This window comes from Orbicella faveolata, unplaced genomic scaffold, assembly GCF_042242905.1.
Source record: "Orbicella faveolata isolate gen_17 unplaced genomic scaffold, um_ofav_v1 contig_1, whole genome shotgun sequence".
NCBI lineage: Eukaryota > Metazoa > Cnidaria > Anthozoa > Scleractinia > Merulinidae > Orbicella > Orbicella faveolata.
Window position 1 is genome coordinate 17,918,619 of NW_028301536.1, and position 22,700 is coordinate 17,941,318.

The 22,700-nt window shown below is 37.8% G+C and overlaps 3 protein-coding genes across 6 annotated transcripts in view; 1 reads left to right on the plus strand and 2 right to left on the minus strand.

The window, feature by feature from the left end:
- Window positions 1–49: 49 nt before the first annotated feature.
- LOC110045742 (uncharacterized) lies at window positions 50–3,462 on the plus strand. Its single transcript, XM_020751369.2, has 2 exons — window positions 50–507; window positions 2,379–3,462. The coding sequence occupies exons 1-2, from the start codon at window positions 165–167 to the stop codon at window positions 2,723–2,725; spliced, it is 690 nt and encodes a 229-aa protein (XP_020607028.2). The 5' UTR covers window positions 50–164; the 3' UTR covers window positions 2,726–3,462.
- Window positions 3,463–3,667: 205 nt separating this feature from the next.
- Window positions 3,668–22,700, minus strand: part of LOC110045797 (cytosolic purine 5'-nucleotidase-like) — a 29,846-nt gene continuing 10,813 nt past the window's right edge. For all 4 annotated transcript variants that reach the window (XM_089293136.1, XM_089293128.1, XM_089293116.1 and 1 more), the window contains 17 exons: window positions 22,531–22,588; window positions 22,231–22,327; window positions 21,058–21,111; window positions 20,555–20,580; window positions 20,350–20,410; window positions 20,195–20,230; window positions 19,893–19,974; window positions 15,240–15,265; window positions 14,707–14,773; window positions 14,235–14,278; window positions 13,504–13,571; window positions 13,216–13,274; window positions 12,542–12,593; window positions 12,077–12,137; window positions 11,715–11,772; window positions 6,034–6,152; window positions 3,668–5,552 (listed from right to left, as the gene is read on the minus strand). In XM_089293136.1, the coding sequence (XP_089149262.1) occupies window positions 5,265–5,552; window positions 6,034–6,152; window positions 11,715–11,772; window positions 12,077–12,137; window positions 12,542–12,593; window positions 13,216–13,274; window positions 13,504–13,571; window positions 14,235–14,278; window positions 14,707–14,773; window positions 15,240–15,265; window positions 19,893–19,974; window positions 20,195–20,230; window positions 20,350–20,410; window positions 20,555–20,580; window positions 21,058–21,111; window positions 22,231–22,327; window positions 22,531–22,588 (1,256 nt within the window). In that variant the 3' untranslated portion in view covers window positions 3,668–5,264. The remainder of the gene's footprint in view (window positions 5,553–6,033; window positions 6,153–11,714; window positions 11,773–12,076; window positions 12,138–12,541; window positions 12,594–13,215; window positions 13,275–13,503; window positions 13,572–14,234; window positions 14,279–14,706; window positions 14,774–15,239; window positions 15,266–19,892; window positions 19,975–20,194; window positions 20,231–20,349; window positions 20,411–20,554; window positions 20,581–21,057; window positions 21,112–22,230; window positions 22,328–22,530; window positions 22,589–22,700) is intronic.
- On the minus strand, window positions 7,579–11,708 carry LOC110045740 (uncharacterized). The gene has a single exon (XM_020751367.2). The coding sequence runs from the start codon at window positions 9,648–9,650 to the stop codon at window positions 8,763–8,765; it is 888 nt and encodes a 295-aa protein (XP_020607026.2). The 5' UTR covers window positions 9,651–11,708; the 3' UTR covers window positions 7,579–8,762.

Genomic DNA, 22,700 nt, shown 5'->3' on the forward strand with positions numbered 1-22,700 from the left:
CAGATTCCTAATTCTTAAGACGACGCGAGGGAAACAAAGGCCCCGGGAACTAAGCTTCTAAATAAATCTCTATAGGAAATCTAGACGCCAAAATCTGCCTACAAACAAGGTTCAGTCACCATCTCCAGAATCAAGGTTTCTAAGAGAACATCCGAGAAGAAGAAATGGGTCTCTCAAGTTGGTTTCGTGATCTGGGAGTTCCGTGGAAAATTTCAGTCGGAATTCTTGGTGGTGTTGCCGCAGTCACAAGTGCCTATGGACTGTACACATTTTACGCTCACCTCCAAGATCGCAAAGACGAATCTTTCAACGGCGAAACAGCTGGGGAAACATCAGACAAAAAGATTCTAGTTTTGGGATTAGAAGGCGCCGGGAAGAGCACTTTCCTTGCAGCCTTGGCACAGCACGATAGCCCGATTACTTCAGAGCGGGAAGCCACCAAGCCTACCGAAGGTTTTCATGTTGTTTGTGTGTCGACTGAAGGAATCAGCCTAAATATTTGGGAGAGTGAGTTTCATTCCTTCATCTTTAATATTTAAGCTTATATATATTTGTATGGTGGGTTTGAAGGCTGATTTCGTGCATCGGCCTGTATTTGCCTGACAAAAAAGGTGTTGGTCTTGCCTGGATCACGAGCGAGTATTTTCAATTATACACCATGTGAACTTTAACTGTATTGTCTCAGAGACAAGTGAAATTTTAAACATGCCTTTCTTCTTTTGCGCCATTACATTAAGCTTATTACTTATTTATATTGTATATGGCTTTAGTTATATGATATAAGCCATAGATGGTTCAAAATTCAAAGGTACACACCCTGGCCCTACACATGCGGGAGGTATTAGTAGCTGGAAAAATATCAAATTGTCAACAGTTAAATGTCCAGTAATCCAGTCTAGATTTCTGTCAGTTTGATATTATTTCAGTGAATCCTAAAGATCAAGGAGCGGTTAAAAAGCTCGAAATTCACAGGAGTTTAAGGGAGCCTCTTAGATAGTTTTAATAATTGTTAGTTGGGAATGAGGGGGCATTGGGACCTGCTGGGAACGGGAAGACCACTCAAAATGTATTTGAAAATAGATTAACTGCCATAAAATCACTGAAAACCGAAAACTGCAGACGACATAAATTTTTTTATGATTAGAACTGCAAATTCACAACCTTTACTCCACCAAGCTTGATGTGTACTTCTCCTTCTGTTAGGGATCAACTGAAGACTTTTTCATTTAAAACTCATTGCTGTACCTTTTTAGGTTATCATTAACTCCTCAACTGCTAGATTTTTCCCAGAAACACTGATTAATTGATTGAGTTTTGCACTCAATCAGGTTTGTCCACAGCATTCACTCTCGTGTTCATGCTTAAAGAACAAGCTCAAAAAATATCATTGGTGTTGACTTCTCTGAGTGGGGATAACCAGCGTGGGTAGTTTAATGACAAAATGGACTGGAATTGAATGTGTATTAAAAGCACATGCACTTGAGTGTTGATCGATACCCTCAATTGACCTGCAATTGATCCTCAAACTACATCTCAATCAACACTTGATTGACACCCTAATCAATACTCAGTCAACACTCGCTCAGCACTTGATTCACATCTTTATTGACACTCAATCAACACTTGATCAACAGCTGGTCAATAGTCAGCCATGAGGAATGACTCACACCTCGATCAAAAATTAGTCAACTCTCGACCCACTGTCGACCGAGATGTTGATCCTGTATTGAGTGTCAATGGAGATGTCGATGGAGTGTCACGGGAGTATCGATCAAGGGTGTTGATCAAGGGTATCGTTTGACACTCAATTGTGGATGTCTTTAGATCTTGATCATGATTTACATCATGGTCAGGATTTAGATCACAATCCCCAAAATTTAGCTGCAATGCACGACTGGCTTGGAGCATCAACTTTTATCTATAAGACACACCATGACATGAACTTACACAGTTTGACCAAGGTGAAGTAACACAAATAGCCAATACTGAAAAACTGCGTTTTCATCACAAACACTGAAAATTGCAACAGCCATCAAAAAACTGAAAAAAGGAATATTTTAAGTGTAAAATTGGAAAACCAAAAACCCCATTTTCCCCTCAGAAATGGATTGGGACTAAATTTCAGAACAATCCAGCGACTTAGGGTTGGATTCAGTGCAGGTTATGTGAAAAATCTTTGGCATGGATATTTGCTTTTTTGTCTGCAACCCTACCTGTCCTGTAAAATTTTGACATTGGAGAATTTTCACCACCCCTGGTCAGTTCTCTCCTTATGCAAGATAGAGCAATCAATCCTCTTCCCATACATTTACATCTACCTTGGCCATTCTATAACTTGGCTGTTATGACTTAAAATATTTCTTTTTCTTGTTTACCAGTTGGAGGAAAGTTTCAATCCTACTGGCCCAACTTTCTCACAGATGTCAGTGTCATTGTGTATGCCATTGACAGTAGTGCTTCTGAAAGATTTGATGAGTCCAAGAATGCCCTGTTAGGAGTTCTCTCAGAAGACACCCTTAAGGGAGTCCCCCTGCTATTGCTTGCTTGCAAACAAGATGCAGAAGGTGCTAAACCGTCAGAGGATATAGCGTCATTCTTTGGACTTCAGGAACTGTGTTCTACCCATAAAGTTCAAATTGCTGCTATTGAAATCTTAGGTAATGGGGAGGCTTGTGGAGTACAAGAGGCCAAGGAACTCATCTTAAACTTTTGTGCACAAAAATAGCTCTAAATATTCTTTCCCTTGAAGGTTCTTCATGGCACAGTCTTTTGTGTGTGTGTGTGTGTGTGTGTGTGTATATATATATATATATATATATATATATATATAGTATGTACTACCGGTACCTTGTATAATTTTTTTCAAGTTAACATGTGCAGCTATATTAACTGTGATGTAAATACTTATTATAATAGTTACATTTCAATGAAAGTGGACTCTTATCCAGTAGGTCAGAGAAGTAGCTGCAGACTTCGATTATTTTGCTAACCAGACTGGTCTCTGGAAACGAGAGACCTATGATTAAGGATGGAGAGGGCTTACTGTCATTTAGCTTTAAGAGGAGCTGCACAAAGCACAATCTGGTTATCTGTGAAAGAACATCCCAGACAAAAATTTGCTTCAATCATTACATCTGATTCACTGTCTCATTTGCAGGGGTTTCATTAAGGGCTGGGCATCAGGAATATTGATGTTAAGTCAAAAGTGTTTCTCATAAAGAAGGTTAGCTCAAATAGTTTTGCCCACCCACAAAAACCAGCTGCCATCCTGCTGAAAACGTTAACGAAACCCCTGCACTCGTAATAACTGCACTGCCAGTGGCTTTACTTTCAACGGGGTATTAGTCTTTTGCAGTTCTTTCAACTCTCATTTCCGTTTCTGCAGGTAGTGAAAACCATTTCATCCTTTCTGATAAATAAATGCCAAAATTGTATAAAATTAAAAGTTCCTCATTCTCTGTATTCCTGGTGATTTTGTGAAAAATGAATGCTTAAAGTTTTCTCTGAAAACTTTTGCAAACCCAGAGAGGATGTCTACTGTCTTCTCTCAGGTGCCACTCTGATTATTATGAGGTTATAAGTCCACTTTAGTCTTGACTAACAGGAGCTAGATCCAACAGAGATTAGTTAAGCACACTTTAAATGAATTCAACAACAACAGACAACATTTAAATGCTCTTTCCTTTTCATTTAATACTAATGATGTAAATAAAGTGTAACCCAAAGAATGACTAAATAACATTTTATGATTTAAGAATTGTAATACCATCATGCTATTGTGAACGCAAACTCTTGTTATAACAATAAACAAAAGTATGAACTGATAACCTTACAGTCTTAATGTAACAATTTTAAAAAGAGGAAGTGTCAACTAGATACCTGCTACTAGAAAATCTGCCTGCAGTCAGTCTAATTTGCTTTACTCTCTCTCGTATTATTCCCTTTATCTAGGATACTTAGCCACATAAAAACCTACAAATAAGGATTTGGAATAAAGCCTAATCCCAAATCGCTAAAAATACATGACTTTCTTTCATGCCACTTTCTGAAAGATTACTCTTGATAGCCTTGTTTGATGAATGATTATGACAAAATGCAAGAGGAAAACTATTATAGTTGTATTTCTTGTAGGGCAATACATAACAACTAGGTAAACCAAATGCTTAGCATTAGTAATTAGATCCACTAAGAATTCTTCTCGGTATTAAAAAGCAGTAATAGCTCCCTTGGAGGTTTGGTAACCTATTGTATCAACATTGTAGTACTTGAGACATACAGAAAGACAAGGGAATTATATTTTTCATCATTTTTAAGATTTATATAATTTATGGTCATACTTTTGTGCACAACTGTAAACCAGTGTTTTAAAACCTTCCTAAACCCAATAATATTTGAAAAAGCTCGAAGAAAATAAAATATTTTTTTTCACCAGTTCAACTTTAAATTTGCTGGCAAAAAAATAGAACTTTAACCCTCAATATGATATTCCATCAACTACTTCTAGATGGATTGAATGTCATTAAGAGTCAAAGTTAAAATATTAAAATCTAATATGTTTGATTCTTTTAAAATTATTGTGTTTTCTTCTAATCCCGTTAACGCCTCTTCAACCACTCGCTGTATAAATGTGGGCTGCATTTAATAACTGCTGAGTAAATTATGCAAGAGATGCAGCACATGCATGTCCTTTAAATAACCACTAGGGGTATCCTCTTTAGACAATACTTTTGGCCTCCATAAATGCCTTGTGGTGCTCTTCCTTCAAACTGTTTTCTGTGTCAACATCAGTTTTTTGTTGTTGTGAAATAAACTATTGATAGAATCCCTGCCTTAACCCGTTCAGTCCCAATAGTGCCTGACCAAATCATTTAATATTTTATTTTGAAAAGGTTAAAAAGAAACAGTACCAATAAATAAATAAAATATTGGTGGGAAACATTCATATGAATGGTCAGTAACAGTGTTAAAATAACTAAAATTACTTTGACAAAAATCTTGAACTGGATTGAGCAGCACTGTGTCCTATTTTCCTTGTGTGTTTAGTGTAATGTCACTGAAGACAAAACAGGCATTTACCCTTGGGAAGTATAAATCATTATAATTAAATATTGATGTTCCCCTAAGCCAAGAATTAAAGATTTCAAGGCATGTCCAATGTATGCAGAGCAATTTCCCATTAATTTTTCTTGTTCCGTTCTTGGAGGCCACCTTACCTCTGTACCACGACAATTTTGGCTGGCACAATGACTTTCCTCTAGATGACTTTAAATGCTGGTCTTTTCTTCATGAACTGTCTCAAGGGGATCTTGAGTAGGTTCTTCAACATTTTCTTCTGGGGAATCATCATCATCATCAACGTCATCACTACACCTGAGTGGTGTTCTTGCAAGAGCTGAGCCAGAAGAGTTGCTTCCTGTGGAACTTATTGAAATTTCTCTGTGAAGGGTGCAGGGTGTGTCTTCACTAAAGGAGAAACCTCGTGGGGCAAAGGCACTACTCTCTGTGGGCTCAAATAGCTCACCTGTGTGTTCCACTGTGGACTCATGAGGCATCTGCAACACAAAATGTCTTTCAATACATGGATCTCTGTATCATTTACATATGTGATCTGGTCAGTGTGATGTCTGGATCTAAATTCAGCTACACCAACCAACAAGACAGTAAACTTTCAGTGACAGCGGGGGTCAGGTAAACTGTATACCATTTGCTTTTCCTACATTTCCACCACTTTAGTAATGAAAATGGACGGTTAGAAAGTTTGCCTTTAAGGACTGGGTTCAATACTAGAAAGGTGCAAGGTTTGTAATTCAAAAGGTTGTAGTAAGCTAAGCACTATGACAACTGAACACTTAAAGACTAAGTAAATTTCCCTCGGTTTTCTTTCACAACTTCAAAATTCAACTGATGTAGATATTAAGATCACTTTCTGGCTGTTCCGAGTTGCAATTTACTGCAGAAAAGATGAGAAAAATATATTCTGCTAGCTTACAGTGTCCCTAAATACAGACCCAGATTGAGTGAGATGTAACTTACCAGTTGAGGTGGAGCTCTGAAGAGATAGCTGAAGGGATAATGCAGCAAGTTTACACATGAAGCTGCATACAAATCGGCATAGCGGGTAGCTTGGCTGGCAAAGAAGGTCTGTCTATTACCTGAAAGATGAATGTATGGCTGTTTATCGCAATGGTTCATAGACTGACATTGAAACAAACATTTTCCCAAGTATTTTGTACTAGTTGACCAAGGATATCTACTGGTAACCATTTTTGTCCAGATAAGAGGTGTTACCATAATGATATGATGTAGTAGCCCTCAATAAGTGCCCTTTTTCTGACAAGCACACCCCACTAGAGCGGATTTTTAAGCTACCCTATTCCAATAAGCACCCACTTGGAATGATACATGCCCTCAAAATGAAAGTGACTTTTACTGACCGTGAATGCCAGAAATATTTATGGAATGGTTTTATTTACCAAAGGAAAAGCCAATCAAGGGTGAGAAAATTGAACCGCAAACAGTAACAGTAGTTTGGTTTGTGGTTTTGAGACTTGCTTGTGTGTCCTGAACTTTACAGTGATTGGTCAGTAGACAATTGACCTGCCAGAATCAAATCAAGGGGTTCACAGTTTTTGACTTGCACTGTAAGACAACTGGGGGTGCATTCCTTTGGGGTGATCTGGATCAGGATCAGTGATCCAAGATCACTCAGATCATGGTGCATCAAAGGTACTGATGAATCCACTCTGGTTATGGATTCATCGGTTCCTTTGATGAATTATGATCCAAGTGATCTTGGATCACTGATTCTGATCCAGATCACTCCAAAGGAATGCACCCTAAATTATCAAGTCTGCTTTTGCACCTGAAAGTATAATATATGGGTTATTGACCAAGCAAGAGGTCAAGATGGCTGGATGTTGGCCAAGTTACTTTTTTGTGTGTTTATGACACACACACAAAAAAGAATGAGTAGTAGTCCGGTAGCCAATCACAGTGTAGGATTTAGTTCATTTTGCCCCCTCATGGAGTGAGCTATACAATAATGAATATTATGACCCTGTTGTTACAGGTTGAATTATCTGATATCTTTCAATTCAGAAGTACATTTTCAAAAAGAAATACCGTAAATCCTCGAATTAACGATCCCCCTTGAATAAAAGCCCCTCCTATCAGCCAAAATTTAAAATAAGCGCTCCCTCCCCTGCCCCCGTTTTGTGGAAAGGTACTGAGACAACGTGTAGTATTAGATTTGTACATTGTTTCAGTTTGTGAACATGTTAAGTAAACACGTTAAGTACTAACGGTGCCGCGATTTAAATTTTAGAATCAGCTTTTCATGTTGATAAACAACTTATGTTGTTGTTTACACGCAGATGATGTATTAAAAAAAATCATCATGTCAGGTTACCATTTGGGAAAAATTAAAGAAGCACCCCCCTGTTCTCCTAAATTTGAAGTATGTGCCCCAGGCGCTAATTTGAGGATTTACGGTAAGTGCCCCATCCCTAATAAGAGTCCCACTCCAATTTATGTCCTTCGTTGAGGTGCCAACAGTTAATTAGAGCCCCAGGCACTAAATTGAATCATTACAGTATTCCAGTTTAATTTCATAAAATACAGCTATCGAGGATATCATTATTTAACCTAAAGTAGACCTATTTGTTGTGCATGAGAATGTTATGTCATCTCAGTTCAGATTTTCCCATGTGCATTAATCTTAACACCTTATCCACAACTAAAATTTGTGAGTTAATTTCTTTAAGTCAGCTTTGCTAACCAGTGAGTGATGTAACAATTGTCTCACATACAGTCAACTGCAGGTTTCTCTGTTTTGTAATAATTGAGGAAATATTGATTAAAACATCATATTTCAGTTAATAAAAGGCAAACAGTGTCAATGTTTGTCCATGAGCTTTACACCTTGGCACATTTTGTAGCTGTCGCCTAGAAATAAACATAAAAACTTGACTTTCCAAATTCACCATGATGGCTGATTTAATGTGTTTTTCTAAAATCTAAAAGTAATGTCTCCAGTCCAACAAAAATAAGCTTTCAGTGTAACTTTTTTCCGTATTCTTTAATCTTTAACTGCTTTACATACAAAGTACTGTTTGGATTCGGTGCAAAATCCCAAAGGCTACAAATCTGTTTTCTCAAATCATGAAGGAGTATGCTTTATAGGAAAGTGCATAAATAAAACAAAGACATCAAGTATATAAGGAAGCTTGGCATAATATACTGTCGTAAAGCATGGCTGGAACATGACAACACTACAAAACTGTAGAAAATATGAACCTATGGCTCTCAAATTTCTATCCTTTTTATGACAGACAGTTTGTTAATACACGGATTAGGCTTCATTTGTTAATTATGGACAAAGTTTGACAGAGTTGTACAATAGTTTTTCTACGTACAGAGACTCCCTATTGCAAAAATATTTGAGGCACAACACATGAAGGAGAAGACAATGCTAAGACAGTTGCACTTCTTGTTGTGGTTTCTACCAGCTTAGACATCAGCTGATTGAAACTTGATGATCAGCCAACTGAACCTGAAGGTCATAACATTCTCATTCAGTGAAATGATTGCTCCAATTTGTTGATACCAATTATTTAACTTTATTTTAACCTGTTCAAATTGCACACACATAATATTGCAAATGGGATAAGAGATTGAAAATCAGTATAAGTAAATTCTGCTAGAGAGAGTTTTCACCGTTTAATTCAACAATGCACATCACAGCTTGGAGAAATTTCTTCTTTTTAAATTACTCTGTTGTACTTTGGCCTTAGTTCTCTTCTTTCAGCACCAATAAGAAATTCAGTTAAGTCCTCTGGCTTCCCTCTTCCATGGTGGGTTGGATAAGAATAATCCAATAAATCTCCAAGAAAAAATTTTGGAAACTTTTTGGCCAGTTCCTCGTCAGATTCTTTTCTGAACAGTCTGGGATTTATTTCAAGACCAGCAGAAAGGATAGGAGGATAAATGCGAGCAGTATGATTATCTAAGTTGTAACCTGCAGGGAGATCATACTTGTGTAGGACAACAAACTTGTCTGCTGGCGAGGCTTCGGTGTTGTGAAGCAAGAAACAGGGCAATTCCAAAAGCATCTTTAAGGCTGATTCCTGAGCCATCCGAAGTTCCTCTGTAATAGTTTTTAAACGACTATCGAGTTCGCGTTTTGACATTGATATCATTCTGACACATGGATGAAACAAGTGGGCATTCTCCATTACACCGTCCTTCTGCGTGCGAATCAGTCCGCGTAGATAATTCACCGTCTTTTTATCGTAGTCCTCAGTAAAGACGACAACTGGTGGAGACCGCTCAATGAGCTTTCTCTTCTGTCTTGGCAATAATCCTGACGGCTTTAAGTATTCCAGCCGCTGAAGAATCAGTTCACTTCTCAGGAACAACACGTTGGGTTGTTTAAAACGAACTTGGAAGAGATCCAATTCGTGGTAAAACGTCTTAAGCGGTTCGAGACCAGGCAATGGCTCTTTGCATCTGGCAAAACACCTGTATCTCCGCAATTTCATCGGCTCTAAGATTACTACATCAAACTCTGATCTTGAAGAATGACGCCTTGGTACAAGACTACCATTCGACCAACTAACTAAGCGGGGGAATTTCGTAAGGTTTCTCCACATTTTCCACGAATTTCCAATCTTGAGCACTTTTGAATATTAAACTGAGTGTTTGGGTATTCAAATAAAGAACGGAAACATTTCCATTCGAAAGTAAAGCACGTTTGCCACCAGATTCTCTTTCTTCACCACCAAAGATGGCCGCCAAACACGAAACTCTATCCCAGATCATCACGGTCAAGTGCACTTTTCACATATGTTAAAATCATGAAATGTCCCCAAGAAATTTTCATACTGACAGCATTTGCGTGACGAAAACCTCGCGATATTGCGAAAATTTCCTCCAAGAAATTTCTGTCCACTTTTGGATGTAAATGGTTCGCATACAGTTTTGAGATTTTTTGGAAACTTCCCCTGAAAATTTTCTGATCCATTCAGTCCCTTTCCTAAATTTCCGGAAATCTTGAAGAATAGAGTGTCCAATGTTTCAGAGACAATATAACTTGAATGATGAATCAGAACAGTTACCGCGTTGGACCAAACCAATCCTTTAGGGCTGTTCATCTGCTACAAATGATTACTTGCTGAATTTTAACAGGGAGGTCATTAATACGATTCACACTTTCCCAGCATCGCATTTCTCAGTGTCCCTTGATAAAATGCAAGACAGCAGGAATTTTTCCCTTTGTGTACTTATCCTGTACCAGAATCTTATCAGTAAGCTGCCTGTACGTTTATTCAAGCTGTGAATATAAAAGAGAACCTTTCTATCTCGAGTGCCGCTGTTGCTCAAACCGCCCTGGACTCCCTTCCTGACTTTGGTGGCAAAGAGAGCTTCCACCTGGGCTCCATAAGTTTCGCTCATATTGTCATTGGACTAACACAACTCAATTCTTTATCTAATTGCCATGCCCCTTGAGCGAATTTAAAAACAAAGTCTTTGATAGGCGTAGCTTGTTGGCTCATCTTTCTTTTCCCCCAGCTTACAAGGCCAAAGTAGCCCAAAACAGGCTTAAGCGGAGAAAGGGTTCATCACTGCTGGCCTCGCTTTACGCCGGTTCCAAGACCGTCAACGACTAGGAGTACATTGTATTGCAGTACTCCCTCTGCCCTTTGGGAAACCACCCCATAACAAAACATCCTACCAATTGTCAGGTTTCCAAGGCTATTCGAGTTATACGTCAGGTCCCAGTTGTTCGAAAGATGGAAAACGCTATCCACCGGATAAACCGCTATCCAGCGGATAAGTATTAACAAGACAACCCTTGCTATACTCCGCCACTCAAATAAAGTTTATGTATGTATGCATGTATGTATCCGCTGGATAGTGATTTATCCGGTGGATAGCGACGCGTTATCCACCTTTCGAACAACCCCGGCCTGAGTGCCAAGAGAAATCGTGGTAGTAATGAGTCTGGTTCAAGAACACAATATAAGTGATAGCCAAGAAGGAGTTTTTAAAACACAATTGTTGTAATAGACCAATTTCGATATATTAAAATTCAGCCTAAAACAATGGACCTCAGTACGAGGCTCTGGGGAATAACTACAGAGTTTGTGGAGTTTATTCCCCAGAGCCTCGTGCTGAGGTCTATTGTGTTAGGCTGAATTTTAATATATCGAAATTGGTCTATTTATCCCATTAGGGGGGAAATGCTTCAGTGAAAAATAAAATGCCCATCGCAATCTTTGGGTTGAAAGACAACGACCACATTCGAAGCCCCGCTCAATCTCCTCAATGAGGATGTCAACGGGTGTTTACTCGAACCTCTTCAGACACGAAAAATCTTCATCAGTACAGGATGAGGCAAAAGGTTAATAGTTTACTTTAAGTTCCTTAGCAAATATTTGGAAAGACGCTGGAAATGCGGTTTAATTCGCCAGGAGGAGGAGTAGTCTAGTAACAGACGAGAGAAACGAAACGAATGGAACAACGTAATAGTTTATTAAGTTTGACTGAAAAATCCTCGGACAGCAATTCCACAATACAAAATAATAATCAGCGTCTACTTAGCCGCAAAGGAGAATCTACAATCAATGCAAGTAGCAACTTTCTCTGTTCTTCTCAAAAGAAGGTTAGCGAGACGTTTTCAGGATTGTGGTAGCCATAGAAACAATTGCACTTACCACTGCGAAAGAGACTTCCCATCTGTCCGTAACACGTCTCCATCATGCTCGTTACATCCTAATGGAGAGAGAGAATGAAAGAGAGCAAATAAAGTGACACCTGTTACACTCTTAAGTATTACTACTGGAGAATACCATCAATCTACTGTTTGTTCCTTGGTATGGTGATCACCTCGGTTCATTATACTATCAATTTGTAATAGCTAACACACACGGCCTGATCCTCTCCCTGAGCCTCTAAGGCTGGTGGCCTTTCGACTTATCACGCAATCTTTCCAGAGATATCAGCAAGGCTAGGAAGATTGCGTGACGAGCCAAAGGAGGCCTGCACTATCGCAAAAACAACCACTGAGCTTACTTACCCTAATTGAGTTTTTTATCTCAGTGATATCTGGTTTGTCTGTAGCGGCTGAGTCCAAGTTTCTAGGAATAGAAAGCAACGTTTAGGTCTATCACACTTTAACTGGTCGTACGACGTGGCTGCTATTTCAAGGGTACAATTATGAGTGCAATATTACTCCACACAGATATTAGAAGCTGGAAAGTAGACAATCAACAAAAACGTAATTTGGAGTGCTGGAAGCCAACCACTGCATTTCGTTCTGAGCATTAGTTTCAGAAAGAAAATAGGGAACCACACGAGTTAGAGAAAAATTCTTTGACTTCAGTGGGATTCGAGTTAATTCTCAATTTTCCAGCTGTTACTTCACCCTTTTCGCCTGGACAGGACAAGGGGCGTAAAGTGGGAACCAATATCTATATGCCATACCACGAGCAATCATCACCAGGGACTAAATCAAGACTAGACTATAAACCTCTACACTTACTTGTACGTGTCAGCTAAGGCGACATCAAGATCACGAAGCTTTTCAAAAACATCTAAAAAGGAATAACAAGTACACGTTATTCATCCTCAGCAACAGAGGAACCGTAACACGCAAAACCATATCATTTTTATTTTCTTCCAGTTTTAAGTGGACAAAGAAGGGAAGAGGCACAACCTTATATATTCAGTTAAATATGACTCAATGTTAGACTTGAAGTTGAAGGGCGGTCATCATCTTGAAAACTGAAAATCTAATATTGTTCAAGTGACAGTAGTCCACTGGATATGCAGCACATACTACTGTGATTGGAAAATAAACTTCGTCCAGGGCCGGGTTGTTTAAAGCCCGATTAAGCTAACCCAGGGTTAACGAGAATTTTGATTTGAGTTTTGTAACTTTTCGATGACGTTTTCTGTTTATACCGTTTGTCCTTCAGTTTTTAGCTTGACTAAGCTCAAACTACACAAAACGTAAGCAGTAAAAAACATTTTTACGCGAGAAAAATTAATACTTCGGTTAACTTTTAATCCTGGGTTAGCATTAACCGGCTTTCGAACAACCCGGCCCGGAGTATTTAGACAAATTTAGCCAAATTTGTCCCTGGCGGGGTGAGAGTGGTATTTCTTTTAGACCACTCAGTGGTGTTATCACATACATTAAGTATCAGCACTAACCCTGTCTTGATTGCCACACCTCCAGTTCTTGAGTCAGCTCAGGAATCACAAGATACGTTCTGGAAAATCACAAAGAAAAAGCAGCTTTAATAGCACAATATACCTGGCTGCTGTAATTCCGAAAGGCCACCACTTTATACAGCATCACTCTTCCCACTTCTGCTTCCAATCTTATCTCAGCGAGGTAAATGCTTTAATTAAAGTTTCTACCACATTCAACATTCTTCACTCCCTCGGTATTTTATATCACAACAAAGAGGAAGGACAAAGAAATGTCCGTCATCTTACCTCCACCCTTGTTTTTTCTTGGATTTAAGAATATCGCCAAAGATGTGGTCTCCAATGTACAGGATGTCCTGCAAGAAAATAATAATAATAATGATAATGATAATGATAATGATAATGATAAGGATAAGGATAATGATAATGATAATGATAATAATAATAGTAATAATAATAATAATAGTAATAATAATGATAATAATTAAATTTAGATAGCGCTAATTATATAAAATATTCATAAGCGCTTTACATTTTAAAATACAAAAATATAAAATATACATATTTATAAAAATTCAAAATATAAAAAGTAGCATTACAAATAAAAAATAGATAAAAGTAATAAAATTTATCACTGAATGTTATAGGCTTCTCTGAGCAAATATGTTTTTAGCTGTTTTCTAAAAGAGTAAATGTTTGGCGCCATCTGAATGGGCTTTGGAAGCTTGTTCCACATTGATGGCCCAGCATAGGCAAATGCCCGATCACTCAATGTCTTACATTTCGTTCGAGGCATAACTAACAACGTGAGATCGTTAGATCGCAGAGTGCTTCGAGGAGAGAAAAAGAAAAAAAAATACACACAAACAATATAGCCTCATCAGCAGCCATTACTTGGGTTGTCATGCAGTGCCTCTCGTGGATAAGAAGCGTTGCGTCTAGTCCCAAACAAGGACACTAAAATACATAGAAAAGGCAGAATTTTGTTTTGTCGAAAATTCCGGTGTCTAACTATTTACCTTTCCTTCGGCTCCGAGCAAGTTGCAAAACACATCAGATGAACCTTAAGTGAAAAATAACAAAGAGTTAGGAGTGAATTGACCAAGTACCTTCAATCCTTCATAAAATGCTCTTAGAACATCAAGATGAAGATCAATATTAACTGAATTGTTTAAGGGAATGCAACTGTAATTAGCTGAAAAACTGTCAGGCTTTTTCAATTTAACATCATAACCGTGGGGTATACTTTTAAACACATTAAAACACTCCTGTTATTGCTTCAGTGCACAAAACTAAATCCTCATATTAAGGTTTCCATCAAAATGTGTTTGGTTTTGACTCTTGAAGGCATGCTTATATTTGGAGATAAAGGGATTATTTTTATAAGTGAATACTTTTTCATTCCTGCGTTTCACGAATTCTCAAGCCACCAGTGAGGGAGGTAATAAATAGTGATTCCTGTGTGATCCACTTTTACTGCCAGTATATTACCTCCAGAGAAGATTTGTCCCGCCTTAAGTTCACCAGAGTATCTTCCAATGCTAAGAGTTCCAGTCTCCTGTGAAATTAAATTAGTCTAATTAACATAGTCTAATTACTGTAAGTGAATAAAGATGGTGAATTTTTAAGCTCGGTAATGAAATGTGAAAAGTGAACTAATCAACATGACACGAGCCCAGTTAAATGATCTTGCTCTCCATGAGTTCTCGTAGCTCAGTGGATAGAGCGCCCGCCCGGTGTTCGGGAGGTCATGGGTTCGATTCCTGTCAGGGACTCAGATTTTTCCTTTGTCCCATCTTCATGTCATGTTGATTAGTTCACTTTTCACATACTCTAATTAACTGAACTTGAAGTTGGTGCTTATCCTGAGCCCTCCTTGAACAACTGGGCTGAACAAGTTACATTCACTCAGATGGTTCTTTGGCTGAATAACATGCCAGGGTTGCTCACAAAAATGCTAAATTGTTTAAAAACGTTAGCCCTTGGTTTGAAATGCAGACAAGAAAGGAAAAAAAATGTCTTACTGTGTCCACCCTCCTCAGTGCTGTACCTAAAGGAAGTATAAGTTGAGTATATGAAGTAAGTTTATAATAAAGTTTTCATATAACGCGCGCTTTGTTTGGCTGAAACAGCGTGCTTTATCAGAGAACAGAGCACGGGTTGATGACAGTAAGCTGACTTTCAAATTTTTGCTTCGGAATTTTGACAAATTTGGCCCAAATTAAACATCCCCTGTGATTCAGACAAACGCAATGGAAACGAGCTCTATGTCTACAGTAAATATGGCTCACGGAGACCATTGCTAGCAACAGTAGTGTGAAAACTGTACTAAAATGACAAGTTTTGCTGGATTCCCGCCGACAAAACCCGTGGCGAAATAAACAAATTCTCAAACTAACCAGTACTTCGATAAAAGGCATTATATTTGTTACGAAGGCGGAAATTATACTTAAGAAGTAAAACAACGACAGAAAACAACAATTGAGCTGTCTCTGCTTATGATGAGAAGCTTTATTTTCGTAAAAATGCTCAATTGCTTAAAACAACACTTACATGCAGTGTAGTAACGCTCGCTCGTTCTCTGGTCTTCTCAGCGAAGTGAACCGACGTGCGGTCAGCTCAAAGCTTGCTCTAGATATTCTCCTCTGTGGTCGGAGTAGAACCACTGGGAGCTGTTTAGTCTGTCTAACTTTTACGCTAGTTCGGGCAATCTTGCTGCAAGTCGAAAGCTTAAATAACTGTAGCTCCTTTCAAATTCAACTCAGCATTTCGCATTTTTATCTGCAAGCTTTGAGCTCCTGGTTCAGTAATTTCCATTGGAAAAGTGCACGGTTTCATGAGCCACAATACGGCCGGATTCCTATGGACTACAAACCTTTGCCTGCCTTTAGATTCTTATTTGAAAATTAACTAAAAAGCCAACTTTGAAGGCGTCGTTCTTCTCTCGAAAGCCGCTCGAAACCACTCGAAACTGAAAGCTTAGCTGAAGTCCAGTTTGTAATTGACAGCTGTCGCTTCGTTAGCCAATCAAATTATTTGAACAATTCTAACAAGGATTGTGATTGGCTTATTTTAGCGTGCTTTATCAGAGAACAGAGCACGGCTAACGCCACTTTTACTCGTTTGGAAAATAAAGTTTGGTTTGAAAATTCAGCCGAATGCGCGGGGAAATTATCGGATTCTTTATCATAAAACAAATAAAGAAGTCTCGACTGCGCTCTGTTCTGTTGTAAAGCACTAAGGAAGCGGTAGAGCACTCAAGAAGTGGGGGAAAACACGAGACGAAGTCGAGTGTTTTCCCCTACACTTCTTTCGTGCTCTACCGCTTCCTGCGTGCTTTACAACAGAACAGAGCACGGTCGAGGCTTCTTTATTTGTTATTACATTCCTTTCTCAAACTCATTTAATAATTCATCAAGTTTAAACAAAGGAAATCATGACCATTACAGAGTTTGGATATATGATCTTAATTAGCAATAAGCAGAGATTTTAACAATTTTATTTCTCCGTAGTTTTAGTTCGTCAAGTTCGTCAAAAATACACCGCTACATGTCATATTTTCCACTCTCTTCTCAGTGTTTGGAAATGTGGTAAATCATGGTCTTTCGTGTTTGATTCTTTACTTTAATGATAGAAGATGGTTTTTTAAGCGAGTAAGTAACTTTATTTAAGTGTCAGACTAAAATAGCAGTACCAAAGCCACTAAATGGGGACACTAAAACATGCTGACACTATTGTTATAGTGTCTGAATACTGTTGGCAATGACACATTAGACTAATAAAGTTTAAGAAATACAATCATGATCAAGGTAACAGTGTTTTCTGCTAACACAGGGGTTTCATTAAGGGCCAGGCACCAGGCAAATTGACCAGTTGTGAGGTTGAGTTTGCTCACCTGGTTTGACCATCAAGAGGAAAGTTTTTCTTACATCAGAAGTTCAGTTCAAATAGTTTTGCCCACCTGCGAAAACCAGATGCCCTCCCGCTGAAAACATTAATGAAATTTCCAAAAGGTCTAGATAGCAGCAGACATGTAAAGATTTTAAGGAAAACGACCACTTTTTTAAGTTTAAAAAACATGTTTCGACAGAACTTCTGTCATCTTCAGTTGAATGAATGATTACAAAGCAAGTTGAATAATAAGTAGGCAAAAATGCTAATTAAGACAAATAGTAACAACAGAACGTGAAAAGGTGTAAATTAAAAGGATAATTTTAGATTTACATGGTGTAATTGCTGATTGAGGCAAGGTAGTTCTTTTTGAATATGGATAGCCTCCTTTATCTTGAGTTGAAAGCTGGTAGTGGCGTGATCTAAAATATGAAAGCAGTCTATTGAACACAATGAGCGACAACGTTCAGAATTCTGAAGATGTTTGAAGATGTGAGAGGCCCTATCAACGGCTAAGTGCTCACGTACGCGTGTGGAAAAATGTCGGGAGGTTTCGCCGACATAACAGGCATTACAGCCCGCACATGTAAACTTATAAACTACACGTGAACGAAGCCCGCCGGGGATAGGGTCTTTCACACCAAAAAGGTTACCTATCTTAAAGGAAGAAAAAACTAATTTGATGTCTAAATCATTACAATAGCGCTTGATTAAGTGCCGAATCTTCTTCTGAGTGATGACAGAAAAATGGCCTATGTACGGCAGCTTAAAGTAAAACGTGGGCGAGGTGGTAAGGGGGTAGCCCCGGGGACAATGATTGCTATGGGCCCCAGTGATGTAACGGTTAACCACTTTTTCAATTAAGTGGGCAGGGAAAAGGTTCTTTTTGAGAATTTCAGTAAGCTTGGTTATATCCTCGTGTAACCCCAACCAAGTGTTGTTGATCTTGTAGGCCCTGTCAACAAGAGTACTAATGAAGATCCAACTTTACTGAGAGAAGGTAGACTGCAGCGACTTCTCCGAAAGTTGAAGAAAGATGGTCATCTTGCCAACGAAGTGTACGAAAACATCTATCCCAAAGGCTCTCAACCAGCAAGAATTTATGGCCTCCCCAAAATGCACAAGGATTTTGGACCCAACTCAACTCCGCCATTTCGCCCCATCGTGTCTTCTATTGGAACCTACAATTATAACCTGGCCAAACATCTATGCAATCTTTTGGCGCCGCACATCCCAACTGAACACTGTGCTACAGACACTTTTACTTTTGTACAGGACATTCAATCTTTATCTATGTTTGGTAAATTTATGGTTTCCTTCGATGTGGAAAGTCTCTTTACTAACATACCTCTTGAGGAATGTATTGACCTGACGGTCAATTACATTTCCGAGGGCAATCCTGACCTTAAGTTAAGTAAACCGGAACTTAGAAGCCTTTTCACTGTAGCCACCGCCCAGACCCATTTCTTATTTAACGGTTCTTTCTATGACCAAATTGACGGTGTGGCCATGGGGTCTCCCCTTGCTCCCGTATTAGCCAATCTTTTTATGGGACATCATGAAAAACTATGGTTGGAAAATTTTCAATGCTCTAAAATTTTATTTTATCGTAGGTATGTTGACGACACTTTTTGTTTATTTCACTCGGAGCACGATGCTGTTATATTTTTTGACTACATTAACTCTAGGCACCCCAACATAAGGTTTACTATGGAAAAAGAACTTAATCGCAAATTACCCTTTCTAGATGTTCTTATTGATAATAGTGACACTAATTCCTTCCTAACTAGGGTTTACCGTAAGAAAACCTTTACTGGGTTATTAACTAATTATTTTAGCTTCACCTCGTACTCATACAAAGTAGGTCTCATTAGGACTCTTGTTGACAGGGCCTACAAGATCAACAACACTTGGTTGGGGTTACACGAGGATATAACCAAGCTTACTGAAATTCTCAAAAAGAACCTTTTCCCTGCCCACTTAATTGAAAAAGCGGTTAACCGTTACATCACTGGGGCCCATAGCAATCATTGTCCCCGGGGCTACCCCCTTACCACCTCGGCCACGTTTTACTTTAAGCTGCCGTACATAGGCCATTTTTCTGTCATCACTCAGAAGAAGATTCGGCACTTAATCAAACGCTATTGTAATGATTTAGACATCAAATTAGTTTTTTCTTCCTTTAAGATAGGTAACCTTTTTGGTGTGAAAGACCCTATCCCCGGCGGGCTTCGTTCACGTGTAGTTTATAAGTTTACATGTGCGGGCTGTAATGCCTGTTATGTCGGCGAAACCTCCCGACATTTTTCCACACGCGTACGTGAGCACTTAGCCGTTGATAGGGCCTCTCACATCTTCAAACATCTTCAGAATTCTGAACGTTGTCGCTCATTGTGTTCAATAGACTGCTTTCATATTTTAGATCACGCCACTACCAGCTTTCAACTCAAGATAAAGGAGGCTATCCATATTCAAAAAGAACTACCTTGCCTCAATCAGCAATTACACCATGTAAATCTAAAATTATCCTTTTAATTTACACCTTTTCACGTTCTGTTGTTACTATTTGTCTTAATTAGCATTTTTGCCTACTTATTATTCAACTTGCTTTGTAATCATTCATTCAACTGAAGATGACAGAAGTTCTGTCGAAACATGTTTTTTAAACTTAAAAAAGTGGTCGTTTTCCTTAAAATTAATGAAATTCCTGCTAGCATATTTGTAAATTGGTTTTGACCTATATTTATTTCACGAATTTTCTTTCCTTTATGTCTTTCTTCATTTACCTTCTCCAAAGAAGATTGGTTTCATAGCATCTACACCAACGTAGTCAAAATACGACGTCCACTTCTTGATCGTCTTCCCAGACTAAAATAAAAGGAATATAAGAAAAACAAAATCATTAGATGACTCCATAATGTATGGACCATTATTTTACAATCAAAGCAGAATTAGTTGAAGTCAAAAGTTTCAAAACTATTGAGATGCCCACAAAACAGGTGTTGAATGGGGAGCAGTTTTACACTTGCTAAGAACATAACCATTTTGCTACTGTATAAAGCCAACCAAACACGTTCATGTGACGTACCTCATCTTTTTCATCCAACAAGAACGTCATGATTTTCTGGAAGAAAAGTATGAAAGAATGGTCTGTTTATTTAATCATATGTTGGCAAATTGAAAAGCGAAGAACACTACTGTGAAATAAATACATCCAAGTTACAAACACATTTATGTACTTACGTCTGTGTACGAATAGCCACTGTTTGTAAGTATAAATGTCTTGCGCCCATTTTTCCTCATTCTAGAATTATAACGAATTGAAAAATTACTTTTTTGAAAGGACAAGTTTGTGTACGGTAAAAACAAAACTTCAAATTGATGAAAAAGTAAGTTGACTTGGTAATAAAGTTATTCATTCATTAAATTCTAAAAACGTTAAACATACCTGCTCAATAACTTTGCAAGTTTAGGCTAAAACAAAATCATAATGAAAAAACATTTAACCACCTCTTTGAAATCATATTATTTTATCAGCTCAGTACAGTTTGCCATTACTATTGCAGATACTTCTTGAACTCTAGGACATGTCTCAAAATTCTTTCAATTTTGTTTAAGTTATACCACTGAAAGCATGAGCCTTAATATCTTTCATGATGTACTGATAGGGATTTCATTTTCTATGTTAACTGATACATTTAGTAATTAACACATGCACAGCGGTTCAAAATATTTCCACATAATTATTGTTTTGGCCATTTATCCTAACCTGGACCAAAACTCTATAATTCCAGTAACGTTTATAAATTTTGTGACTGATATTATGGTGGCTCATTTTATGGACAGCCAAGTAAACTTCAACAATGACCTCTACACTACTGATGGAATGAACAAACTCAAGTCATTGACATATATGTGAAAAATTGAACTAGTTTTCAAACTTGTACTGACCTCTTTAATAACATATGTGTCAAGGTTATCAACAGTGTTTTGTTTCAGTGTTCCCTGCAAAGAAGACACAAGTTTGTTTTGTTAAAACACATTTGTGTGCTGTTAGAACATTCATCACAAGGGTAGTTAGGTATAATGGCAACAGGGAGGTTCAAACGAGACCAAACTGTCAAACTCCCAAAAGGTTCTATCATGCAAAGGCCAGACCCACAAAAAATCCGTCATTATAGAATATGACACAAAAAAGTCCTTTTTTGACGGCATAAAAAAATACAGTGTCAAAAAAACAAAACATCATGGGAGTTCCAGGCAAGTTTTACATTCACCTTCCTTTATTCATCATAATACATCACGAATCTGTCTCAAACTTTAGGCAGACTGCACTCTTTGTTTGGAATTTAAGAGCAAAAACCAAAATAATAATAATAATAATAATAATAATAATAATAATAATAATAATTAATAATAATAATAATTATTAATAATAATTAATAATAATAATTAATAATAATTAAAAGTAATAATCATAATCATAATCATAATCATAGTCATGATAATCACAAAAGATACTGTTTGTGACAGAATTTAGGGAAACCCCACAGAAAAGTCCTTACCAAAATCTTTTGCCCCAAAAAAGTCATGGCAAATTTTCTAACCCAAAGTAAGTCCCTAGATCCCAAGTTTCAAACCCCCAAAAGGTCTTTGCATCTACTGATCACAGGGCATTTCAGTAAATGTTTGTGCACATGCTTAATGTACACTCAAATTATTTGCATGCAGTATCATGCATCGAGCATGCACTCTACAGTAAGTAATAAAATGGGGCCGTTGCAGCTATAAGTACATGTACATGAATTTGGCGATCTTGGAAGTTCAGTGACTCATTTTTGTTTTGATAAATCACTTTCTCTATTGTTTCTCTAGTTTAATTAATTTATCAAAAACAAGCTATGCTTCAAAAGTCTATTATCATTAAATCTGATATAGTTCAGTGGTGCACGTCATGTGCCTGATGTTCCCACTTAAAATGATACCTTTGAGTGAGTTGTGACATTGGTGTGAGAGCTGTTTGAAACTTTAAGGCAGGGTCAGGATTGACCAATCTTAGATTTTGAAATTGAATTCAGAATCTATGGCAAATGTTGAATATCAACAGTATTGTCACAGACTTACCTTCAAATGAACCCAGTCTACTGCTGCCCTGACATCTTGATGAATGCTTTTGTAAGTCAAAAGCAACTCATCTGAGCTAATAACACCATTACTTGTTCTGTGGACAAGAATCCAATGGCATCTTGTATTTCAGTGGTATAACAAACTTTCAATCATAATTTCTAAACACAGCCTTATTACCATAAAGTCATTAATTTAGACCTTCAAGGTTTTAAAAGCTCACTAAAGGCAAAAACATATTATTCGTCATAAATTTCAGAAAATTAACTATTAGTAAGTAAAAGTATGAATTGTACTCACCGTTTAAAATCTGGACTGTTGTCAAAGTAATTCACTAAACAGGCCAGCAAATGTGTTTCTGTCATAAAAAAGCAAGTCAGCATTGACATTCCTTCAATAAAAATATTTGCAACCCAATATACTGTAAGGCAGTTAACAGAATCTTTCACCCCTCTACTACACAGGCATAA